This window comes from Rhinolophus hipposideros, assembly GCF_964194185.1.
Source record: "Rhinolophus hipposideros genome assembly, chromosome: 11".
NCBI classification, from domain to species: domain Eukaryota; kingdom Metazoa; phylum Chordata; class Mammalia; order Chiroptera; family Rhinolophidae; genus Rhinolophus; species Rhinolophus hipposideros.
In genome coordinates, this window is record NC_138057.1 from 18231925 (window position 1) to 18259778 (window position 27854).

The following is a 27854-nucleotide window of genomic DNA, read 5'->3' on the forward strand; positions in this document are numbered from 1 at the left end:
TAATGAGCAATCAATAAAAATCTGTTGAATGAGTTAATATCATGAGGACCAGTACATGTTGTGTGTTTCTAGAGCATGTACGATTTGGTCTTTCTTTCTTTGCATTAATGGACATTTACTGAAAAACCATTGATGGAAGATAGGTCTCATCTTATTTGTAGCTGTGATTGATTAATAGGGGTCTACTTGGAGATCTATGTTGAAAGTACTTAGCCAGTGAAAAAGAGTGCTGTAATCTATTAGCACTGCCACGCTTAATACAAATAACGTCATAATATCACTTATTGAGCGTGGACCATTGGCCATACACTGTGATAGGCACATTAACTGGATTACCTCAGTTAGATCTTCCAACAGCTCCCTGAGTTATCATTATTACCCTTGTCTTTACTTTAATGTAACTGAGACAGACATTGATATATTGTCCCAAGACCACATAGCAAACATATGGTAGAGTTAGGATTTAAGTCTAATCTGTCATACTTTTGAGGCCATGGGTTTGGGTTAAGCATTATGCTATTATACTCATAATAAGGAGTGGTGGTCTTTTTTCCCCTGGTTTTTGCCATTCTTGGCCTAAATTAAACTATGAAAAGGGGAGGAAAGAATAGTATAGGTGGTGATAGTATGCTAGAAGAAGGATACTCTGCCCTATGAGGCCTCAGTTATCACATCTCAAAAATGGGTTACTTAATTTTTTAAAAATTCACGCTTTGTTTTTCCTTTTCAAACAATCACAAAAGTTGCCAGTATATGAGAGAGACCCTCGTTTTTAGAATCATTTCACAATAAATTAGCAATCTGATGCTCTAATTCTCTCAAATACTGTAATGTGTGTGTCCTACAAACAGGGCCATTTCTCCCACGCAAATGCAACACCATCATCAGAGCTGAGAAATTAACACTGTTACATTAATATTAGGTTGGTGCAAAAGCAATTGTGGTTTTTGCAATTTTTAACCTTTTAAACCGCAATTACTTTTGCACCAACCTAATACCATATAATATTCAGCCTCCATATTCCAATTTGTCCAGTTGTACTAATAACATCCTTAATAGCAAATGGACACTGTTCAGAATCACACTATATATTCAGTTGGCACATCCTTTAGTCTCAGCAATTCACCAATTAAGGTTACCTACCCCGGCACTGGTTGCCACAGTGATTTCTTCTCCTGAGCTTCCAGGAAACTGTTATTCCTGTATTCTCCTATCTCTCTCTCCAATTTTGGGGGCAGTGGTTTGCCCTGTGTCTTCCCCTTTTATGGATCCAAAAACAGTTGTTGATTTTTCAGTCTTTTCAGTTTTTTACTTATTGTTAGGACAGAATGACAACTTCCAAGCTCTTTACATGCAGAACTGGAAACCAGAAATCCTTTAGTCTCTTAACCTGGAAGAGTTCCTTGGGTTTTCTTTGATTTTTCATGACCTTGAAATATTACAGGGCAATTGTTTTGTAGATTGTTGCTCAACTTGCGTTTAAGTAATGGTTCTTCATGATTAGATTCAATTTATTTACATTTTCCAAGAACAGCACAGAAAGAATGTTGTGTTTGTTGAGTTACATCTTATCTGGTGGTCCATGATTTTAATTTGTCCCATAATTGATGAGATTTGCTTTGATCCTTTAAAGAAGGTTCTGGCTGCTGGACTTTTCCACTGTAACGTTACTCTTTCACTCCTTAAAACTAATACATACGTAGGAAACTATGTGAGGCAATGGATACTTTAATTAGCTTGACTGAAGTAGTTATTTCACGATGTACACGTGTATCAAAATATAACATTGTATACCTTAAATATATATAGCTTTTATAATTAAATAATACAATTTTCAAATATTTTATAGGACAGGACTTTGAAAGCTTTGTCCACAAGAAACTGCTCTCCTTACTCCATTCAGGCTATGATTCTTCACAGCTGCTGCCTCTGCCCCAGGATACCTACTCACTCTGCTCAGCTCCAGTATCCCACGACAAGTTAGCTCTACATGGACATGCGTTTAATTCTCCTTGACTCTAGCCACTCTCAACCACCGTGAGTCCCTGCTTCTTCCAACACACTGCTTACTTACTTCTGCCCAACTATTGGCTTTAGAACTAAATTTTTCAGGAAGGGAAGGGGAACTAGAGATTAAATATCATTTAAAATCACTTCCAACTGCAACATTTTATGATTCATTAGTATGGTTAAATATTGCAAGATTATGCTCAGAAAATGGGGGCAGAGGTGTGTTGACATCATTGGGGAAATGATCATGCCTGAATAATAACTGAGGCCAGGGCAAAGTGAGGCAGTGAGTAGCTTGGACTTAGGACTAAATGTATCACACTGGGGAGTCTACCCAGAAGCACAAGATCCAAGAGTAGGCAGAGAAGTCAGGGTATGTTTACCCAGAGCCCCCACAAAAGAGAAGGTTGATAACAGTGGGTGGTCAAAAAGCAACAAATGTCCATTAGAGTGGTCAAGGCAATAAAGGAAAATATTTAACAACACTAACCAGCAAGTATCTTAATATGAGTTAGAGTGATTAAATCATAAGCATTTTGGGAACGCAGAAATTCATTGGGTCAAAGCAATAATGCATTGCTGACTGCACATTATTAGACCAATAGATTCCATGAACATTTTTATTTCTCATGTCAACAGTGTAAAAGCTGATACCAGGCTCTAATTAATTGATGTTATGCTGCCCTCCTTTGGTTGAATTTAAAATGCTTCCTTACTAAATAACTAATTTGGTATGTTTTTAACAGAGAGGTAATCAGAATTTTAATTATAGCATTACATTTTTTAGATTGACGTTAATGGTAAATTGTGGGAAAAGTGAACAAATAGAATATGCAATATTCTATTTATGCAATATTATTTATGCATTGTTATTTATGCAATAAATTTAAAAGTCACTAGCAAGGCCCATTTTTGTCACAACTACTCAACTCTCCTATGGTAGCATGAAAGTGCTGTATACTATACATAAACCAATGGGCACAGTTGTGTTCCAATAAAACTTTATTTACAGAAACAGACAGTGGGCTGGGTTTGGCCCATAGGCTGTAGTTTACAAACTGCTACTTTAGATTATTGATGTTGAACGAGCTTCCACTTCCAGCCATCATAGATGATTAAAGTGAACCTCCTACTTGAAACAAATAGAAAAATGGAATAAAACACATGAAACAATAGTTTTCAGACACTGGGCAACAGGCAGCATAAGATAATGATCATTGAGAAAAGATAAATGAAGATAGTGAGCCCTAAAATTGCTCTAGCTTACTGTGTGGAAAGAGTTTTTAGGCTACAATACAAGGAGGAGAACAAGGAAACCCAAACAGACCAGTGGTCTCACTGAGTTAGTAAGTCAGAGATTGGAATTCAGAGGAGTAGCTAGATATTGCAGGGCAAAGTGTTGGAGAAGAGAGGAGAGGAGAGACAGAAAGGGTAGGGAGAGAGAGAAAGAGATCTGTAGCAGGGACTGCTGGAGTCAGAAGCTGATGTGTGATCTTTAAATTATCCTAGACTGGGAAAGAATATATAAAAAGGAGCAGGCCATCTATCCCCAGGGCTGACACAGGACTCGAAATATTTCATTTTCCACCAGCCAAAGTGCAAAAACTTCCTAATACAGGGAGCATTGAAGAGAGACCTCACAAGGATATTTCCTTGGCAGTGGGATGACTGCCCTAGACTGTAAAATCTACTCCATCCAGTCTAACGAAGCTTAAAAGCAAGCATCAGAAGAACCACACAGATTCCAGGTAACTTAACCATGCCCTAAAACAAAGCCCAGTCAACTATAGTTTAACACATATAATCATGGGATATGGAGTACAGCATAGGGAATAGAGTCAATGGAATTGTAATAGATATATACAATGTCAGAGGGGCAGTAGACTAGGGGAGGGGAATTAACACTTTGTGAGGGGTGAAATGTCTATTGCATTGTTCTGTACACCTGAAACTAATAAAAAAAATAGATGAACATTAAAAAATTAAAAAGCCCAACCATGTACAAAGGACTTAAGAAATCTAGGACCCAGTAAAGTAAAACTTACAATGTTCAGAATCTAATAGGAAGCTAGCAGGCATGCAAAGAAGCAGGAAAATAGGACCGTAAGCAGTAGCAAAAATAATCAAGAAACCAGACCCAGAAATAACAAATGATAGAACTGGCAGACAAGGAGGTTAAAACACATAAATACACCCCATAAGCTCAAGAAAGTACAACAAAAGAAGAACATGAAGAAAGAAATGAAATGTCAAAAAGGAACAAATTGAATTAGAAAATGAAGAATATAATACATAAAGTGATAAAAACATTGGATGGGGTTAACATTAGATAAGGTATTGCAGAAGAAAATATCAAAGAACTTGAAGACATAGCATCAGTAGCCTGTATGATAATATTGAATGGTCTGACATTTCTATATTAGAGTCCCAGAAGATGAAAAATACTGAAAAAAATAAGGTATAAAATTTTTCCAAATTTGATGGAAATTATAAAATTACAGGTTCAAGAAGCTCAAGAAACTCCTAGTAGAAGATACAAGAAGAAAATCCCACCAAGGCATATCACAATCAAATCACTGAAAAATAATGATAGAAAATCTTAAAAGCAGTCAGAGAAAAAGAAGACATATTATGCACAGAGGAATGAAATTAAAAATGATAGCAGTCTTTTCTTCAGAAATAATGCAAGCCAAAAGACAGTGGAGCAATATCTTTACTGAAAGAAAAAATATGTCAACTTAGAATTCTGTACCCAGAGAAAATATATTTCAAAAACGAAAGCAAAATACTTTTTTGAGATAAACAAAAGCCAAGAGAATTCATTGCCTGCAGACCTGAGATACAAGAAACATTAAAGAAGTTATTCAAGAAAGAAAATGATACCAGATAGAAATTTAGATCTACAGAAAGGAATGAAGAACACCAGAAAGGGTAACTATGTGGGTAAATATATGATAATGGAAAGTATGGTTGGTTAAATGGTAAATATGTGAATAAATATAGAAAAAAAAATCCTCATTAAAAAAATCTCTTAAAATATAATTGACTATTTAAGACAAAATATCAACGTATGTGGGGTTTAAGACATATAAAAATGTATGACAATAGCACAAAGGATGAGTGAGAAAAAGGCATATTGTCATACTATCCTTACACTATATGTGGTATATAATATTATTTAAAAGTAAACTATAATATGCTAAATAAAGATATGACTTAAATCCTAGAGAAACTACTATAAAAATAAAATTAAGTAATATAGTTAATAAACTAATAGCGGAGCTAATGTGGAATAACTTTTTAAAAATCAATGCAAAAAAAGGAAAAAGAAAACACAGGTAATTAGAAAACAAGTAGCAAAATAATAGATGCAAACCCAGCCATATTGATAATTCCATTAAATGTAAGTGACCCAACCACTCCAACACAGAGCAAAAATTGTCAGATTGGAGAAAAAAGCAAGATCCAACTATATGCCATATACAAGAAACTAACTTTCAATTAGAACAAAAATGTAAAACATTTTTGTTAAAAGTAAAAGGATGCAATGAGACACATCATGCTAACACCAATCAAAAAGAAAATATGAATGTATAATATGAGACAAGTTTTCAGAATGAGGAATATTACCAGAGATAAAAAGGGACATTTCAAAGTAAAGGGATCAATTCATCAATAGAACATAATAATCCTAATTGTGAGGCGCCCAATAACAGTGTTTTAAAATACATACAGCAAAAACTGATAAAACTGAAAAGAGAGATGGACAAATCCAAAATTATAGTTGGAGATTTCAGTGCTTCTCTCTTGGTGGTTGATAGAACAAATAGAAAACTAGAAAGAATATAGAAAATTTCAACAGTAACTTGACCTAATTAACATTTATAGAACAGTCCAACCAACAAAAGCAAAATATAATTATTTTGAATTCACATGGAACGGTAACCAAGGTAGACCATATTCTGAGCCATAAAATAAGTCTCAATAAATTTCAACTGTATTCTTTGACCCACCACAGATTCAAATTAGAAAACAATAACAGAAAGATATCTAGAAAATCCCCAATATTTGGAAATTAACACAATTTTACATTATTATTGCCAGTTGCATGAAAATGATGTGAAGGTCTTGACTGCAGATTAGAGATAATTCTTATTTATCCTTGTGTTTTTCTGAAGCTCTGCATGAAAGGTTTATAGATTAATGTTGAGACCAGGTTAAAATTCTGTTGTCCAAATAGATTAAGTAGAGTGTTATAGGAAAAAAGTATTATTCTTTCATATATTACAAATTACCATAGACCATAGGTCTTTTCAAAGAGAGAGAGAGAGAGAGAGAGAGAGAGAGAGAGAGCAATTTCAAAAATATTATTGGAGTTGCTGCCACAATAAAAACTATTCAGATATAAAGAGATATACCCTTCTGGAAGCCCAGAGCAATTTGATGTATCCTTAGAAGAACCACAAGAAAATTAAAAAAAAAAAGTCTAATTTTTAATTCAATCTTCTATCTATAAAAATATTTTATTGTAACTATAAACCCCAGGAAGAATGTGACTGATTTAAGCATTTGTTAGGGGGAGGGAACTAATATGCATTAGCTATTTACCATGGTTTAGGCAGCATAGATTTTTATTTATAATCTTTTTATCTGCTAATCCTCAAAAGTGTTTTATAAGTTAGAGTTTAGAGATGAAAAAAACTGAAGCAGAAAGGGATTAAAAAGTAACTTGCACAAAGTCACACAACATGTAAATAGTAGACAGAATATTCCAATCCAGATCTTTATGATTTCGATACCCAAATTCCATAATTTGGATGACAAAAGATAACAGATTTCCTTTTTCTCTATCCTTTCATTAAACGTTTAGTTTCTCTCTTATTTTATTACTTTCAGGTGTACAAAGCAACATAATAGTTAGACTTTTACACTCCTCCCCACCAATCCCTTACCCCTCTGACATCACATATAGCTGTTACAGTACCATTGACTAGCAGCCAGTGGGAAAGAACAGAGCCCTTTCGTCACCGAATCACTTTGTAAAGTTACTGGTTCCCTAGGTGGTATGAAAACATGAATGCGGTATTTAGATATTTGTCATCCTGACCAATACCATCATCTCAAGTAGAGGAATGCTATGTGCAAATGTCAAATAACTAGTAACTCTAATAGAATTATTAGATAATTTTTGATCAAGTGAAAAGTTTAAAAACTTTCAAAAAGGATATGCTTTATAGCACAATATCCAGTGCATAGCTTAGATGTTAAATATGTAGTCATGGACACAAGATATAACCTACCTTTGCACAGAATCATCGCTCTGTTCAATTCGATATGAAGTTTTCTTTTCTTTACAACTCCCACTTCCTGACATCAGTTTAAAGTCTGTTTACCTTGCTAGCTCAGATAAGAGATTTCTGTGGTTTGACTCTCATGGATCTGAAAGTTCAAATTCCACAACATCCAAAGTGTTAGAAACCTTTTGATGAATGCAATTAAACTTTTGTATGGGAACAGACTCCTCTGTGGAGCGTGTTGACTCAGTTTATTTCAACTTATTAATACCAGACTAACTGACACCAATATAGAGCTGAACTTGTAGATAATGAGACTGTACACGTTTACAGAGTGTCAGCACAAGATTTCACTCACCAACTGCCCTCACAGAAATGGTCAAAGATGTAACATCATGTATAACGTTATGGTAGAGCGCATTGATTCACTCCAAGTCAACACATGTTTAATAAGCTCCTACTATAGTTGTATAGACAGTTAAAAAGAAAAAGATGAGTGTTTATTCCACATCTTAAGAAGTTTTAATGTTGGAAGGTTGTAAGACAAGTAATAGTTATATATAAGACAGAACAAGGAAGGTGTCTTAAAGGAGATACAAAGTACTGTCAGGATCCAGGGGAGAAATTATAGCTCCTTGGGAGGAGATCTAGGCCCTAAAAGCGAAGTAGTCCTTAGTCCTTAGAGAGACAGGTACTAAGGGTGAAGGAGGCACCAGGTGATGTTTTAGAGAGAGAAAGCATCATCAGTAAACACACATAGTACTAGCTATGTTAAGGAAATAGTGAATCCATTAACTTTATCTGGAATTCACGTTCTCTCACACTACATTCAGAGCAACAGTGGGAGATAAGATTGGAAAAGTAGATTAGGGTCTTATTCAGGAGGACTTAGAATATAGAAATGGGTATTTGCAATTCAAGAGGTATTATTGATGTAAATATAGTCACATTGATTTACCATAGTTATTGGTACCCTTGGGAATATAGACTAACCAACTGCCTCCAATATCTTCTCACATAATTTCATCATTTATAATGGTTATAAAGTATTTCATTATGTGGATTTGCCAACACTTATTTAACCATTACCCTATTGTTGGGTCTATAGGGTGTCTAATGTTCTGCAATTGCAATAATTTTTAATGACCTTTTGCTCATTTTTTTCTCTTTCACATTACTTCCATAGGCTAGAATCTTAGATATTAAACTGCTTGGATAAGATATAAAAACAATTTAATATTCCTGGTGCATATTTTAAAATAAACTTGCTCAAGAATCTTTGCAAATTTACAGTTCCCCTTGAGGTTTTAAATTTAGTAGTCTATGTGGATTTTAATTTTGGCTCCTGAGTACCATTTAAATACTGCTAAGCCTCTGACAAATACTACTCTGTGAAAGACTACTCCTTTAAAATTAATCTTACTCTCAATAAAAGAGCTTTAATAAGCTTGACTAAATATTTAGAAAGCATATTGCGTTTAGGGAAACTTTATATGATAAATAACAAGTATAATAGAAGATCTTACTGGATGACTAGTCTGTAATTGTCTCAAGGAAAGCATACAATGAAACAAATTCTTTTGGTTACTTACTCACACAGCCAACACAATGGGAAAGTGGAGGAAATGTCCTGTGAATACTATGAATAGGGAACCAAAAGGCTTAAGTTATAAATTTAGAGAAATGATAGCTTTAGAAAACAAACCAACAAAAGAGAACACCTTCCAGAACAACCTGAGATGCATGAAAGGCAAACGTTCACTAGAGTTGGAGCTTTACTAAGGCTGCACAGGGATAAGTGGCATATTTGACCTTCACTATGATTAACAAGCACTTCTTTGAAATCATGTTGGTGCTGCTGGCCACTTCCACTGTCTTTTCCCTAGAACTGAAAATGGTTCTCTTTCAACAAAGAAGAGTGAACAGAGAAAGTGTAAAACTTTTGAATAAGTTGCCAACCTCATCAATGCAGCAGTGTCTACCACACAGGAAAAACTTCCTACTTCCCCAGAAGTCGATGAATCCTCACCAGTACCAGAAAGACCACATACTGGCCATTATTCATGAGATACTTCAGCAGATCTTCAACCTCTTCAGGGCAAATACTTCTCTGGATGTTTGGGAGGAGAGCCACGTGGAGAAGTTCCTCACTGAACTTCATCAACAGCTGGAATACCTAGAAGTGCTCATGGGACTGCAAGCAGAGCAGAAAAGTGGCTTAGATAGTGAGAACCTTAGGTTGCAGGTTAAAATGTACTTCCGAAGGATCCACGATTACCTAGAAAACCAGGAATACAGCAGCTGTGCCTGGACCATTGTCCGAGTAGAAATTAACCGGTGTCTGTTCTTTGTGTTCCGACTCACAGGAAAGCTGAGCAAACAAGAAATGGACCCTTGAACCACGTGGAGGAAGAGGCAACTGCAGGCTTTAAAAGCATAGGGTAGGTGGAAGGGTGGGAGGGCTTCTCCAGACACTATTATTTCTGTCATAAAATGGTAGTATTTTTTTGGTTTTGTGTGTACACACATATATTTATCTGTACTTGATGCATATTGACAACATTGGTTTTTATTTTGTAATGTCACTTTATATTTTCCATCCATCTTAAATTCTTGAGTTGAAATTGATTAGTTAATATTTCATAATTGGTTCTTCAAATGGGTATGTTTTCATACAAGTTGGCTAGGCAGATATAATAAAATATGTCCCCACTATAATCATACTTTCCTAGATATAGAACATCCATTCCAATGATTTTCTTATTTGCCAGAAATTGATAGAAACAATGAGAAATACTAGGAATAATTTGCATTGCAATATTTGAAAATATCATTATTGAAATATCACTGAATATTTGTTACAGGTGGCACAATAGAAATATAGCCAAAATATATGCACAAACATATGCACAAAATATATGCACAAATATTTTCCCAGATGGAAAAACATGAGAAGAGGTTCACCCTCACTCAAATAATGAAAGTACAAATTAAAAGTGAATAATATGCCATATATTACCTATCAGGTAAAAGCCCAAAGTTTGATTTAAAAAAGAGAAAAACATTCTTGCAGAGACATTGGTAAGGAATGCTCTTATAATTTTCCAGAGGACTGGAAATTGGTACGATCACTGTGGAGGCAATTTGGTGGTATCTTTCTAAATTACACACGTGTAACTCTGTGATCCATCAATTCGAGGTCTGGAAATGTACCCTATAAAAATACTGGCACATGTGTGAAATGACTTATATAAAACATTATTCATTGCAGCATTATTTATAATATAAACAGACAGGATACACCCAATTCTTCTACATAGTGACAGATAAGGTATATTCAAACAAAGGAACACTATTCAGCTGGAGAAAAAACATGAGGGTTCTCTTCCTATAAAAAAAATAAAAAATAAAGTAAAAGAGCAAAAAAATAGGCAAGATACAGAACAGTGTTTAAAATGCTGTATTTGAGATTTCAGAGTAAAATAAATTTGATATTTGACCTTGTGCACGAATAAATAAAAAATATACGGGTATAAGAAATAAATTAGAATGATTGCTTGTATGGAGGTGAGGAGGAGAGACTAAGGGAGAAAGACAGGGTGAGAGAGATTTTATAGCATATTTTTATATTTTAATTTTTAATGTGAATTTTACCAACTAAAATAATGAATTAAAATGTATCTAGCAAGTCACAGTTATCAAAAATATGCATGGAGTCTTGTTGGTGAAAGGAAGTGCTAGATGAAGGTTAGAAGAAGCAGGACTGAGCCAGCCTTACTTTGGTTGGGGTGGCTGGAAGCAGGAGGGCTGGTCAGAAGCATACCCATATCAACATACGGGGTTCCTGCTCCAGCTAGGAGCTCCCAGACATCATCATGGAACAGATGTGGGGCAGGAGAAATTGAAGTTCACTGAAGTTTGGTGACTTTCTCGTAGTCACAGTGACATTTGCCCAATATAAGAAGCAGAGCCATGGCCCAAAAATCTGGAGTTCGTTCTACTACTTGACTGTGGTCTGCTTCAGATTCATGGTATACTGATCAAAGTTATCACTTTGAAGCATGTAGACTTGCTGCGGAACAAAACATATTCCATTTCAGTTTAATTAGTGTAAGTGAGTAAGTGTATTAACTTGTGGGTGATACTTGCAGAATTGGCTGGAAAGGGAGGAGGAAGAACCAAATAGGACCCTGAGCGTGAGGTAGGGTGTGCTGCAATAGTGGAGGGGATGAGGGAGCGGAGGCCAGGAGTCAGGAGGAAGTCTTTGACTTCATATTTCAGCCCAAGGGTTGACCTATTTACCTTCAAGTTCACACGGAGGTAGGGAAGTGGAAAGAACCGAAATACTTACCAACACTCAAATGCAAATACAGGTCATTTGCTTCCCATGATCTGTAGAATTTCCGTTAAAACTAGGAAATTTTTCTTTAAACTAGAAAATTTTCAGGATCAAATACTTCATTTAACATGATATTCAATTCTCAAATTAATTGTGCAAGGTAGTTTTATTATTATCTTCTTTTCTCAGGTGAAGAGAAGACGTTAAGTATTATGATTTGCTCAAAGTAACAGCAAGCCACAGAGCTAGCAAATGCCAGAGAAAGATTCCCTCCCAAGTCTGCCTGACTCGAAAGCCAGCACTATGTTCTAAACACCACAAACCTCAACGACATCATACAATATCACTGCAAAGTAATGATATCCCTAATGATAATAATTTTATCTTGATTTTTCTTATTCAAGTTCACACACTCTCTGCAGTCCTCAGTTAAAGAAAGGACATTTTCTCCACCTGGACGTTTCTTTCCTAAGAACTAAGAACAGAATGAAGGAGCTGCCAAGGGGAAACTTACAACAGATAATACTCCTAATTAGAGCCAAAACCAATACTTTACATGCTAATGTGTCCCCAGACATTGAGTTTTATTAAGTTGACGTCCTGCTTGTATAATTGTCTTAACTGCTTAATACAAAATAAAAATTGCTTGCTTTTAAATATATGTGCCCTTTAAAACCAGCATTCTAAAACTTTAAAACCAGCATTCTAAACTTGGAAATATTGAGAAAGAGAAATATTTTAAAAGACTAGACTCTCTGCTAGTAATACATGGGTGGGTTCAGAATAAAGGTAAGTTCATTTGTACTCACAGACTGGCTCATCTGAGTTATCCTTGCTTCAGCTCCATGTAGTGAGCTAAATAGATTATTAAGTCAACAAACAGGTTATGAAATAAAAGTGATATCGTATTTTCTATAAATAAATCATGCATGGAAAACACCTGAAAAGAAATACACTAAAATGTTCACAGTAGTACTGTATGAGTGATAGAATTTTCATTCTCTCACACTGACTGTTTGGATTAAAGATTTCCCCCAGAAATATAAATTCATATAGAACCAGAAAAAAGTAAAATTATTATATTTTTGAAATTTAAGAAAACAACAAATATGGCCCCTTGTAGAGATTTGATTTTAGGATGCTTATCACTAGCAGTAAATTAAGCCCGACCTCCAGCATGCTTAAGAATCATCTAGAAAGCTTGTTAAAATACGGATGGAATGGCTTCACTCACCCCCAGTGTTTCTGATTCAACAGGTCTGTAATGCGGCCTGAGAATTTGCATTTCTAACAATTCCTAATGACGCTGATGCTGCTAGTCCTGTGACTGGACGTTATAAACCACACCCCTATTTATTGATAGCCTTAGTAGACTTAACAGGTGAATGCATGGTGTCCTTGAGGTCACTGATATGATGTTTTCTCATGATAACTGGAGGGAAGAAAGCATCCTAGATAGGAGAGAGTTAGTAAATATAGTTTCTGTCACTGCCCTTTCACATCAGCAGATTCAATGGTTTTTTTCCTTCTTAAAGAAGCTATATGTAGAGACTCATATTCTATGTACACCCATAACAATAAGGGCCTTTTAAGGAAAATCATCCAAACCAATTTTTTTTTTTTCTGTAAGGGTTTCTGATCCTCATGCCCCTGGTTGAGTGAAATCAAAACTGCAACTATAGCAGTAACTGATTGGGCAAATATGTTGTAGACACAAAGAAACCAAACCTCTGAAAGACAGTATTCCAAGGTGAAAGACGGTAAACTGATCCAGTCATCTCTATTGAGAAGTTTAGGTATTTGATCAATAAAGAGATTTTAGGGTCATTCTTGGAATTGCTGAAATGAGTCATTTATCCCAAGTTTTCTCCCACTTCCTGGGGTCCAGTGACTGGTAAGTATGGAAGTATAAAGGCTAAGACTCCTCACTCCACCTCTGAAGGGTCATCCCAGCCTCAGAGCCCCTCTTCACCCCACTGTAATTGGCCAAGGCCACTTCTTGACTGTACTGCAGGTCACCTTCCCCTCTGCTCAATGCTCCTGCCTTCCCTTCCCCTGAATGTTGATCCCACAGCACACCCTAGTAAACTCCTTGCATGGTAATTTTCATCTCAGAGTCTGCTTTCTTGGCAACTGACCTCCGATAGGATAGCATACAGACCTGCCATTTAAAGCCATAGAAAACCCACACACACATGCTATTTCCTTGACCAAGTACATATTCTCTTCCTAATATGTTAATAGATCATTCTTGGTATTCATGACTCACTTAAAATTTTTCCCTTCACAGGAAGACCTTATCAGCTATTTTGTCTGAATCTATTTGCCCCTCCAGAGCATAATTCTTATGTCACAAACACATTGTACTGTAATGGATTGCTTCTCTTTCTTCCAACTAGAGCATGACCTACTTTGTGGTAGGAAAGTGGCTTCATAACTCTTTAACTAGCACATTCTTCAACACATAACAGGGACAATCTAGATACTGAGTAAATGGAGAAATTTAAAATGCAGTGTTGAAAAAGGGATGTATCAGCACCATACTGTCATGGTGTGTTATACATGTGAGGACATCTTTAGAGATGAGAAAGTCTTGTTTACTACATGTGTCTGCTAAGAGGTTAAGTTTCTATTTTTAATTTTTGGCATCTCTACTCTTTCAGGATAGGCCATTTGGATAAGCTACTTCTTGGAGTAAAAAATAAGGTATCATTCTCTGATAAAAGGGTGTTTTTTATCCTTGTATTGTAAGGGCACAATCTAATAAGGCCATGGTATGTAGGGCTGAGATGCAGGTGGGAACCTCTCTTCTAATTGTTCTGGTCATTTTAAAAAAACTCTTGGGCCTTTGATCTTTTTCAACCTGATGATAGTTAGTTAAGCTTTCAACTGCCAAGTTATATAGAAACCACTGGGGGATCTATTTTTGGTTCAAGCTTATAAAAAATTTAATATATTGGGTAAATTATGAAAACACATGCCAATAGTTTAAATGGCTCAATTGTACAAAGTGCAGTGACTTCCCATTGTTCTATTCAAAAGACCACTTGTTTTATTGTCCAAAATGGGTAGCCACTGGATTAGTTTTTCTGCCAGTGATTAGTAAGGACTTGATAGGAACTTCCGTCATTTCTTGGATTATATACTTGAAACATAATTGGTAGGCAGAAGATGGCCAGCAGGTAGTGAGGGTTTCATAGCCAGAGTCACACTGCAGGTATGCAGAGAAGGGATCATAACACAGAAACAGTCCTGTGGGTTTACCTTCAATGCAAGAAGACTCCAGCTTCTTGTAAGTGTGGAAACCTGTTCAACCAAGTCTTTGTCACTGAAGGTGGACATCTCTTCCTCTTGGGAAGAATGAAGCAAGGTCTGATTGAAACAAAAGGCAGGGTTCTCTTGACCCATGAATCATGTAACTTTTTCTACATAAAAGAGCTAAATGTACATTGTTTTAGTGAAATTTATTCCAAGTTAAGTTTTAATATATCCCTTATAGACCTTTGGTTATAGATCTTTGAGGAGAAATTACTCATATTTCAAATAACAGAAATTCATTTGGGTTCATGTCAGATGAACAAGGTGGTTATCAATCTGACCAAAATAGTTAATTTGAGAGCATTAAGAATTAAATTCTTAGCTGGTGTATTATTCAGTATAGCAGACATTTTTCTTAGTAACAGCTTCTAATTTATTCTTACTCCTTAGGGGAAGCTGTAGCTTTCTTGTATATCTTTTAAAATATGGATTTCAATATCAATGAGAAAGTGTCCAGTTAAAAACAGTCAAAAATTTGAACAGGCACTTCACGAAAGAGAATGTCCAAATGATCAATAAATCTTAGGGGGAAAAGTGTTCAACATCATTATTCCTCATGGGGTGCAAATTAAAACCAAAATGACATACCACAACACACACACCAGAATGGCTAAAACTAAAAAGATTAAGTTAAAAAATTAAAATGACTGACATGCAATTGTTGATAATGGGACTTCAAATTCTTAAATTTTTTGAAAAGTGTTTGGCAGTGTCTATAAAGATATATCAGTAAACATATACCCTGTGACAAAACCAGTTCATTCTTAGGTATATATCCAACAAAAATTATTTCGTAGGTCCACCAAAAGAAATGTCCAAATATAGTCACAGAAGTTTTAATTATAGCCCCACACATGCCAAAGAAACAAAGCAAAAGTACATTAATACTAGAATTGACAATATTTGAACTATTCAAACTACAATAGTACATAGCAATGAAAGTAATGAACTACTGATACATGGAACAATATGGATGGTTTTGCAGACATAACACTGAGTGAAAACGCTAGATTAAAATTTTACCTGAAGAGTCTTTTCATTTATAGGAAGTTCAGAAGTTAGCAAAACTAATCTATAGTGGTAGAGGACACAAAAGTGGTTAGACTAATGGGGGGATGTTATGAAGAATGCATAACGGGGGGCCTTGCTTTTACCTTAAGGAACCATGTTATCTACATATAACTCCTATTCCTCTTGTTTGTCTTACAACTTTTCAATTTACTGTTACCCCACCACAATATTATAAACTAGAGAGGAAATAAGCATTGTTGCCTTTTCCCTAAGTTTTTAAAAAACATTCTGGTTTATAATTTCTCATTTAAAAGTGCTTGATATTGTCCACATGTATCTGTTTATTTCTCATTAGTTTGAAGTCTTAAAAGTTATGATGTATATTATTTCCTTTTTTCTTGTTTTACAAATATCACATCAAAATATTTGCAGTTTATTTTTCTCATGTTACATACTGATGGATTGCTTTGAATTGTTCCCAGTAGTTGGATCAAAAATCTGTGTTACACATCATATTATCCATTGTGGTAACTAGATTAGAAACAATTTGTACAAAAATTTTCCAAGTGTCATTCTATTTAAACAGCAAATATATTTATGGAAATCTAGAATAAGTAAATAATGCAAAATAAAGGGCAAAAGGTAAGCTTTAAAATTGTGATGTCAGCCTAATAATAGTTCTGTGTTGATATTTACTATCTGATATGACTGCATCGGACCATTCAATACAATTTTTTTCTAAGGGAATTTTTGGAATTTTTTTTTTATATATCCTGATTTTAATTACTTAGCTTTGTCCTCTGGTGTCTCTTTGCTGAGAAGCATATTTGAATGGCTGAGTGCTGGTAAAAAACAAAAGCCTTAGCTGTGTTCATTAAGGATGAACATAATATGGCATTATGTTAATTAACCAAATACACTAAGACATATGAATACCTAATTATTTTATTTGCTTACTGTTGACCCACTGAGCAAACTCATTCTAGTAACTAATGTTATTCTGCCCTCTACTGGTTCAAATTGAAATGTGTTATGGTATGTCCCAGGAAAATACCTTTAAGGTAGAATCTTTGTCAAGTGTTCCCCTTAAATAGAAAACAGGCCAAAAATAAATAAAACAATATGGAAAACTTAATATATTTGTCATTAAATAATTAGAGCAGAAATATTTTGATCCCGTTATATTTCGTATTTGCATTGTTTAGCTCATTATGTCATTCAAAAGCTTTCAAAACTGCAACACTTCAAGGTGATTTTGTGCATTCACAATCAACAATAGAGTTCAGCAGTGACTTCCCATGCCATTTTCTGAACAAAGTTCCTTATCTTCAAACCATAAGAGAGTAACGTTTTTCAAGAGCAGAAAAAAATGGAACATGCAACATATCCAGACATAAATATTGCTGACAAAGTTTTAATATTCTAAGTGGTTTTTATACACTACTTCTTTGTAGACACTAGGATTTTTGCTGCTGCAGCCCAATAGCTTCCACCTAGTTCAGGCAAAACACACACACACACACACACACATACACACACACACATACACACACACAGAGGCAACCATGTATGAATGATGCAGAATGGTTTCTTGACCAACTAACCCAGATTCTCCCAGTCCTCACACACATTTCAACCATGGTTATTTGTTGACCATCTGAACACTCAAGTGGCACTGACAGCGTTCCCATTATCCAGTGCATTTTTTCTGCAGAATGTTCTCCTATGCTAAGCATTTTCCCACTTAGGATGAATGTGGCTATAAACACATGTGCTATTTAATGGTGCTCCCTAAATTTCAGCTTGCTTGAACATATTTCCATCTTTCTTTTGTAGCTGTAACCAAAGGAATAAGTTTAAATAAGAAGTAAGATCAAATCAGTATCAATAGACAGCAGATGAGAGTTTCCCAATATGACTCAAAGAGTGCTGTTATATTACACAGTCTCCTTTCCTAGTTCTTTTCCATAAAAGCATGTCCAGCTCTTTATTGGTCCATGTCCCCAATCCTGTTACCATTAAAGTGGGGGCTTATCGTTCTCAGATTTATTTCAGCCAGTCAACAGCTTTGGAGGTATGGACAAGGAGGGTGAGAGAGGGGGATTCTAATTACTATTGAGTGGTCTATATTGACACATCAAATAGTCATTTTTCATTGGAGAAACATTAAGATGAGCCTCTTGTCTAGACTATGACTTGAGTCACACCACAACTCAGAAAAAAGTTGGGGCTGATGGATGGAAGTTCTTTAAATTTTTTTCCTGTAAAATATTTTTGGACAGATTTGACAGATTTGTACAGGCACTTTACCAAAAAAGACAAGTGAATATGAAATAAAGACATGAAAAGATACTCAACATCATTAGTCATTAAGGAAATGCAAATTTAAAGCACAATTAAATACCACTTACTGTCTATGGGAATGACTAAAATTCAAAAGATTGTCTATAACTAGTGATGGGGAAAAGTGTGGTGTAACTGGAACTCTCCTCCATTGCTGGTGGGGATGTCAAATGGTACATTCAGCTCCTTGGGAAAATGGTTTGGCAGCTCCCTGTATTTACATTTACAGGAAATGTAAATACATATGCCTTCAATATGATTTGGCCATTCCACTCTTAGATATTTACCTAGGAGAAATGAAAACATATGTCTTCATAAAGACTTATACACAAATGTTCAAAGCAGCTTTATTTGTATTACAGGACCCTGGGGAAAAAACTGCCCATCAACAAGTGAAATGATAAATTGTCATGGATCCATAAAATGGAATGTTGTTCAGCAATAAAAAGAAGCAACGATTGAAACATGATATATATGATGAATCTTAAAACGTTGAAGCTGAATGAAAGAAGAAAACGTACATACTGTATTTTCCCATTCACATAAAATTCTACGAAATGCAAACTCATATATCAACAGAAAAGACTGACTAGGAGTGTGGAAGTAAGGTTACAGAGGGACAGAAGGTGCATGACGAAACTTGGGGGTGACAGCTGTCTTCATTATCTTGATTATTATGATGATTGGGATAGATGGGAGAGGATGGGGGATGGGTGAGAAAGGTGAAGGGATTAGAAGTACAAATTGGTAGTCAAAATTGTCATGGGGATGTGCAATACAATATGAGGAATATAATCAATGATGTAAAAACTATGGTGTCAGATGGGTACTAGACTTATCGGGGGGATAACTTCTTAAATTATATGAATGTCTTACCACTGCGCTGTACACCTGAAACCAATATAATGTGAATGTCAAGTATAATCATATTATGTATATATGTGTTTATATTTACGAGATAAAAAGTACAGCATAGAGAGTATAGTCAATGGTATTGTAACAGCTGTAAATGGAATTGTATACATAGAGTATTGAATAGCATTTTTGTTGCTTCCATATCATGACTATTGTGATTTTTTTAATAATGCTGCAGTAAACATAGGGACGCATACATTTTTTAGAATTAGTGTTTTGGATTTCTTTGGGTAAATACCCAGGAATGGAATTGCTGGGTCATAAGGTAGTTCTATTTTTAATTTTGTGAGGAACCTCCATACTGTTTTCCATAGTGGCTGCACCAATTTGCAATCCCACCAACAGTGCACTAAGGATCCCTTTTCTCCACATCCATGCCAACACTTGTTGTTTGTTGATTTATTGATGAAAGCCATTCTGCTAGGAGTGAGATGGTATCTCATTGTGGTTTTTATTTGCTTTTCTCTAATGATTAGTGATGTTGAGCGTTTTTTCATGTCTATTAGCCATCTGTATGTCCTCTTTGGAGAAATATCTATTCAAGTCCTCTGCCCATTTTTTTTAATTGGATTGTTTGGGTTTTTGGTATTGTATGCGTTTTTTAAATAAATTTTGGATAGTAACCCTCTATCAAATGTATCGTTGGCAAATATCTTCTCCCATTCCATTGGAAATCTTTTCGTTTTGTTGATGGTTTCCTTTGCTGTGAAAAAGCTTTTTAGTTTGATGTAGTCCCATTTGTTTATTTTTCCTTTTGTTTCCCCTTCCCAAGGAGATATATTAGTAAAAATATTACTAGGCGTAATGTCTGAGAGTTTACTTCCCATATTTTCTTCTAGTAGTTTTATGGTTTTTGGTCTTATATTTAAGTCTTTGATCCATTTTGAGTTTATTCTTCTGTGTGGCATTAGAAGGTGGTCCAGTTTCTTTTCTTTTTTTTTATGTATCTGTCCAGTTTTCCCAGCACCATTTATTGAATAAACTGTCTTTATCCCAATGTAAATTGTTGCTTCCTTTGTCGTAGATTAAATGACCATATAGGCATGGATTTATTTCTGGGTTCTCATTCTGTTCCATTGATCAGTGTGTCTGTTTTTATGCAAATACCATGCTGTTTTGATGATTATATCCTTGTAGTATAATTTGATATCAGGTAGCGTGATACCTCCAGCTTTGTTCTTCTTTCTCAGGAATTCTATGGCTATTCAGGGTCTTTCATGGTTCCATATAAATTTTAGGATTATTTGTACTTGTTTTGTGAAAAATTGATATTTTGCTGGGGATTACATTGAATCTACAGATTGCTTTGGGTAGTATGGACATGTTAACTATATTAATTCTTCCTATTCATGAGCATGGTATAGGTTTCCATTTATTTGTATCTTCTTTAATTTCTCTCTTCAGTGTCTTATAATTTTCTGAGTACAGGTCTTTTACTTCCTTGGTTAAATTTATTCGTAAGTATTTTATTTTCCAGATGCAATTGAAAATGGGATTGTTTTCTTAATTTCTTTTTCTTATAGTTCATTATTGATGTATAAAAATGCAACTGATTTCTGAATATTAATTTTGTATCCTGCTAGTTTACTAAATTTATTTATCAGTTCTAATAGTTTTTTGGTGGAATCTTTGGGGTTCTCTATATAGTTTCATGTCACCTGCAAGCAATAACAATTTTACTTCTTCCTTTCCAATTTAGGTCCCTTTTATTTCTTTTTCTTGTCTGATTACTTGTTGCTAGGACTTCCAGTGATGGAATAATAGTGGTAAAAGTGGGCATCCTTGTCTTATTCCTGATCTTGAGGAGAATGCTTTTGGTTTTTCCCCATTGAGTATGATATTAGCTGGGGCTTGGCATATAATGGCCTTTGTTATGTTGAGATATGTTCCCTTTATTCCCACTTTGCTGAAAGTTTTTATGATAAATGGATGCTGGATTTGTCAAATGCTTTTTCTGCATCTATTGATAAGACCATATGGTTTTTATTTTTCATTTTGTTTATGTGGGGTATCACATTAATTGATTTGCAAACATTGAACCAACTTTACATACCAGGAATGAATCCCACTTGATCATGATGTATGAGCTTTATAATGTATTGCTGAATTAGGTTTGCTAATATTTTGTTGAGGACTTTTGTTTACGATGTTCATTAGTAATTTCAGCCCCTGTAGTTTTCTTTTTCCTTCTCTTTTTTTTTTTTTTTTTTTTTGTAATATCTTTGTCTGGCTATGGAATCAGTGTAATGGTGGCCTCGTAAAATGAGTTCGGAAGCCTTCCTTCCTCTTGGATTTTTGGAATAGTTTAGGGAGAATCAGTGTTAATTCTTCTTTGAATGTTTGGTAAAATTCACTTGTGAAGTCATCTGGGACTTTTGTTTGTTGGAAGCTTGTTGATTACTGACTTGAATTCGTTGTTACTAATCAGTCTGTTTAGATTTTCTGTTTCTTTTTTATTCTTCTTTGGAAGATTGTATGCTTCTAGAAATTTATCCATTTCTTCCAGATAATCCAATTTGTTGGCTTATAGTTGCTCATAGTATTTTCTTAAATTTTTTTGTATTTCTGTGGTGTATGTTGTTACTTCTCTCTTTCATTTCTGATTTTACTTATTTGGGTACTCTCTCTTTTTTTCTTGATGAGTGTGGTTAAAGGTTTGTCAATTTTTGTTTATCTTTAAAAAAAAACAGCTCTTGGTTTCACTGATCTTTTGTATTGTTTATTTCATCTCTATTTTCTTTATTTCTATTCCAATATTTATTATTTCCTCCCTTGTACTCACTTTGCACTTTGTTTGCTGTTTGTTTTGGGTTTTTTCCAGGTCCCTTAGGTGTAAAGTTGGATTGTTTATTTGAGATTTTTCTTGTTTCTTTAGATAGGCCTGCATTGCTATGAATTTCCTTCTTAGGACTGCTTTTGCTGTATCCCATAGATTTGGGGTCATTGTGTTTTCATTTTCGTTTGTCTCAAGGTTTCACTTGATGTTGTCATACACGTCCCTTAAACTATCTTCATTATTATTTCTTTTTGTTGTTATGATTGGGTATTTTCTGCTATATTGTCTTCTAAATCACTGATTCATCTCAATCTCTGCTTCATCTAATCTGCTATTGATTCCGTCTAGTGTAGTCTTCATTTCAATTATTGTATTCTTTATTTCTGACTGGTTCTTTTGTATGGTTTCTATTTACTTCTTCATGCTGACTATCTCTTTGTTGAAATTCTCACTAAGTTTCTTAAGCATTCTTATAATCAGTGCTTTAAACTTGGTCTCTGTTAGATTGGTTGCTTCCATTTCTTTTAGTTCTATTTCTGGAGGTTTCTCCTGTTCTTTTATTTGGGACATATTTCTTTATTTCCTCATTTTGGCTGCCTCTCTGTGTTTTCTTTTATGTATTAGGTAGACCTCCTATGTCTCTCAGTCTTTGCTGGATGGCCTTATGTAGTATATGTTTCCTGTGTGGTCCAATGGCGCAGTCTCCCTGGTCTCCTGTGGGTATCTTCCAGGAGTGTCCCTTGAGTGTATAGTGTGTCTTCTTCTGCTGTAATTGAGCCTTGATTGCTTTTGGTGCATCAGAGAATGAGATTGACTCCCAAGCTGACTGACTGTGAGGGTTGACTACACCAAAAATGTATGAGCTGCTGTGTGGGGGCTGATCCCTCAGAAAGGGGTTCACCCCTGCAAGCTCTTGTACCTGTTGAAACCACCCTTTGGGTATGTCGCTTGTGGGGCTAACCAGGCAGTGTTCTGGTGTGATCTGAAGTTGGCCTCTGGGTGTGTTGTTTCTGGTGTCTCTTGGGAGGGGCTCCCCTGCAGGTCAATTTCAGCCTTGCCTGTGACCAGCCCAGGGCTACATGGTAGGATCCACAAAGCTATGTGTGGTTGGCTGCTGCCTTTGCTGGACCTGCAGGCATGTGGGGGTGGCCTCTCTGTGAACCCAGGTCGGCTGCCACCAGTTCTGGGCCTGGGGCAGCTTGGTCAAAGGCCCAGGGCCCCCTAGACCTAGTGCCACCCGCCAGCTGCCTGTAAGGTTCAGCTGCCGAAAGAGCCTCCTTGGGCGCATCAGCAGGGCTGTTTGCCCCGGGGTTGACCGTGCCCTGGGCGATGTGGCCCTAGCTGGGAGGGGCAGGCGGAGGGGGGCGCCCAGGGAGTCACGAGGTGTGGCCAGTGGTTTTTACAAGGTTAATGCAGATTCAGTTCTTTCACCTGTGCCTGGCCTGTGCCTATTTCACAAAACGCCCTGAGAACATTGCAGCCAGTCACCACTTACCTCGGGCTCACAGATCCCTGAGAGTCACCTAAGAGAGGCTGCGACACAAGTTGTGGCTCACTGCCCAAAATTCCCCAGGCAGCCACAGGCCATCCATTTCTGTAAAAGGCTTCTGCAGCTTTTCTGGCAGTGCCGGCTCCCAGGCACCAAGAGTACCCCCATTATTCAGCTCGAGCGTTGCAGGGCCGGGTTTAAGGGCATCACCAAAATGGTGCACACGCTCAGATTTTACCAGACCAGTGTGGTCTCAGGTTTGACGTTTTGGGGGAGGGTTCAAAATAGAAAAGATGTTGCCCTCCTGTAGGTTACACATGAGGCAGGCTCCACACAAAGATAATGGCTCCTATCCCTCCAGCACCCGCGCCAAAGCTACACAACTCAGTCTTTCCCCGTATGTCTCTGGCGCCTCTTGAGTACTACTTCTCCACTGGAGACCAGGTGAGTATTTGCAACTAAGTATATGTGCGGGCCTTTTAATAGGGCCTCTGGGTTTCCAGTCGCCTTTCGTCTCACTGCAATGGGCAGACAGAATCCTCGCTAATTTTCACTGCCAGGTGTTGTGGGAACTCCTCTTCTGGGCACAGAACCCCAGTGTGCTGGAGAGCCCAGTGTGAGGCTGGGATTCGTCCCTCTTCCGGGGAGTCCACTGCCACTGAGGTGTCCCTCTGGTGTGCAACCACTATCAATGGGTATGGAGTCAGCCCGTTTGGAATCTCCACCCCTCCTATCAGTCTTAATGTGGCCTCTTCTTTATATCCTTAGTTACAGGGGTTCTGTTCAGTAGACTTCAGATTATTCTTGAAGTTGATTGTTCTATAATTTATTTGTAATTTTGGTGTGATCCTGGAATACATTAGGAATAGTATTTAACTGATCCACCATCTTGGACCCTCTTCCATTTCGTATTCTTGAGCTGCTGCTGGTACTCACAAATTTTTCATAGTTCTCGATGCTTTCTTTTTCTCCTTTTTTTAAATTTTTTTTTAAAAAATTAGTTTATTGGTGAATATTGGGTTTCTCCAGGACCCATCAGCTCCAAGTAGTGGTCCTTCAATCTAGTTGTGAAGGGCGCAGCTCAGCTCCAAGTCCAGTCCACGTTTTCAATCTTTAGTTGCAGGGGACGCAGCCCACCATCCCATGAGGGAATTGAACCAGCAACCTTGTTGTTGAGAGCTTGCGCTCTACCCAACTGAGGCATCCTGCTGCTCCTCCGGAAGCTCAACAGTAGTTCGTTGTCTTCAGTCTAGCTGTGGAGGGTGCCTCTCATTGGCCAATGTGGCAATTGAACCGGTAACCCTGTTGTTCAGAGCTTGCGTTCTAACTAACTGAGCCATCCAGCCGCCCCTCGATGCATTCTTTATTGAGCAAAAGAGTATCATGAGACTGGTGCGGTCTCCTAGTAGAATCAGAACTTAAAAGCATGTAAACACCTGCACAATAAGCTCCTGGATTCTCTACCAGCTTGTGTGGTATACACCTGGGGGCAGTGTTGGTGCTGAGCTACCTCTATTTACTGCACTTCCGTACCTGGCTGAACAGGAGTGCCTTCACCTCAGCAGAGGGCATGGCAGGTGGGGAGGGTCCAGGCATGGCCATGTACAAACTGCTCATGTTCGGGCTGCTCCTGCAGCCCCCCCAAAATCAGCTGCCTCTCAGTGAAACTACACTGAGATCCCCTGCATAAGCTCATGGTCATCATAGCCATGACCTTATCTCCCCACATTCTCTCCCCCAGGTGACCACATGTGTGGCAGGCAGCTACAGTCCAGAGCCCGGGCAGGTCCTGTGCATGGCGGGCCAGCAGCTCAGAGCAGCGGCAGCTGATTGACCCCCAGCTCTACTTTGCCAGCCCCACTTCTCCGTTCTCCAATACGACACGTTAATAACTTCTAGATATTAAACAGGGCATGACTATAGAGATTTTCAGGTCGAGGTGAAAGTAGAGAACTACCTAGAAGTTATCACATTAAATATAACAATATAACAAAATGAACAAAAGGTAAAATTATGCATCTATATGTAGACCTGCTGGCCCAATAGGAAAGTCAATGCTAAATCCTATATTGTGAGGTATGGATGACATCTTAAGTCTCCTATTATAGCTTTCTGTCAACATTTTTAAAATTTGAATTTATACAATCACTAAACTCCCTTTTGCTCCATGGTTGTTGAGGTTGTTTTATTTTTTCATTTTATTTATTTATTCATTTATTTATTTATTTTGGCTAATGTAATTTTTCATGCATGTCATTTAAATATTGTTCTTACCTTCAGTTTTGGAAGAAAAATTCTCTGATCGAGTTTCATTCATTTTTATTAGCTGTCTCATTCTTTGTTATAAATAACCACTTGGGGTTCCACAAGTGTTTATGATTTTCGTGAAGCTAGTGCTCTCAACCTTAGAACAATTCTAAAGTTAAGAAGGAAATAATGCAAGCAATAATACTAAAAATAGAAAGGAATTCTTAACCTTAGCTACCTCAACTATAAATGTTTTAAAATATCTGTAGTAAAACAAGTATAAAAATGAATATAGTTTAGTAATCATATTAATAAAGCAAACAATCTAAAAAATAGTTATATTATCAGAATTAGGTAGATTTAGAGTGAAGATATATCTGTCAACAAGGAAAGAATTAACAATCAGTATAACATTCTAGGAAATTTGGCACTCTAACAGAAAACAATTTAGATTATCATCTCACACCATAGATTTTAAAGACTGCCAATGGAATTGTGAATTTAATGTAAAAATGGATTAATAAGAAAAGGGTCTCGATATGTATAAAATCAGAAAAGGAACATGACTAGGAAGAGGTTTAGTCCTACATCCTAAGGAGCGCTTGGAGAAATGCACAAGGAACTGTCCAGCTCTTTCTATGCAGATGAAATTAAAAGCAAGTGTCCACCAAAAGAATACGGCTATAATTTATAGAAAAGTATTTATGTCGATCATTAGAAGTTATAAAATTATAAATAATGTAAACGGCCAACAAAAAAAAAACCTGGAATAAATGAAGTAACAGAAAACAGAGAATGAATCTTGACTGTAAAATTTGATGGAAACAAGAAAAGAACTGCAATTAGCAAGCAAATGGGTTACCACTGAAATTCGCTACAAAGTGATATTAATTAGAACAATGATAAGTTATTTTTTAACCAAATAAGCAATATATTAAATCAAATACCTAAGAAGGCATAGTTAAAGTCAAATAAGTCAGCCATTGAAAATGTTCGTATGTTTTGTGCCAATTCATCTATTCTTTGAAAATTACTCTCAGAAAACATGAACGAAAATGTGCTCGGGCATGTTAACCCCCATTCTCCTCCAGGTACCATCTACTTCACTCCTCCACTTCGCAAACAAGCTTAGGAAGCTAATTTTCTATACACAGTATCTAATTCTCGTTCTTGTGTTTCCTTGTCAACCTACTCCCACCTGGTTTCTGTCCCATTAATTCTACTAAAGCAGATCATCCTGAAGCACCAATGGTGTCTGTTTTCAGGCCCACCGGGATAGTTTTTTTGCACCTGCCCTACAAGTACCACTCAGTCTTTCAAACACACTCCTTCCCTTAGCAGCGTGTCCCCCCACTCTTCCCTATTTATCCTTCTAGCTTCACTGCCCCTCTTCCTCACTGTCCTTTGCAGACTCTCTTCTGCCCAATTCTTAAATGCTGAGGGTCTGCAAGACTAGGTTTAGGTCATCGTCTCATTGTCCACTCGATAAGTGACCGCATGCATTCTGATGCCCTCATTACCAGATATGCAGTAAGGAATCCCAAATTCATACCTCCCCATGGCATTTCTAGACCCATATTCCCTACTGCCAATAAGACTTCTGCATGTAAATGTCTCCCAGGCACCTTAGAAAGGGCACCTGTGTTATTTGTCCTTTCTAGACTCATTTGTAACTAAACTTCTTGTGTGAGAACATCATTATCCTTTCCTTCTCTCTACAGCGTTTAATATAATTGAAATAAAAGAATCATTAGTACCGCTGTTCTGTCTCCTTTTCTGTAAGAAACAGTTACAACACAACAGGAACTGGATTTACTTTGCTCGCCTGTATTTCGTGACTGCAATTACACAATATGTCATTAAGAGACTCAACTTACACATGTAATCTGAATGCAGTGAATGAGCAAATAAGTTTTCCTACTCATTCCTCAATACCTTTCACAAAACCAGGGTTTGGATTTTGATTTCACAATAAATAAATTCAAGAAGTTTTCTTTGATGAGAATTTAATAAATAAAACAAATTGCAAAGTTAATAACATAGAAAAGTAAACGTGGCTTTAAAATTATAATACAATGTAAACATGTATATGTAATTACATGTGAATTTAAA

General features: G+C 36.4%; 1 protein-coding gene across 2 annotated transcripts; it reads left to right on the top strand.

Moving 5' to 3' along the window:
- Window positions 1-627: 627 nt before the first annotated feature.
- On the top strand, window positions 628-19370 carry IFNE (interferon epsilon; the record flags this gene model as incomplete). 2 transcript variants are annotated; one of them, XR_013994458.1, is made up of 3 exons in its annotated part: window positions 628-2037; window positions 9671-9745; window positions 18678-19370. XR_013994458.1 is itself a non-coding variant. In XM_081066667.1 (2 exons), one exon carries the CDS (start codon window positions 9124-9126, stop codon window positions 9700-9702), a length of 579 nt encoding a protein of 192 aa, XP_080922793.1. In that variant the 3' UTR covers window positions 9703-9745; window positions 18678-19370. The 2 variants fall into 2 exon arrangements, 1 of the variants encoding a protein (XP_080922793.1); XM_081066667.1 differs by lacking the exon at window positions 628-2037 and having other exon boundaries at window positions 9124-9745.
- Between the last annotated feature and the right edge of the window lie 8484 nt (window positions 19371-27854).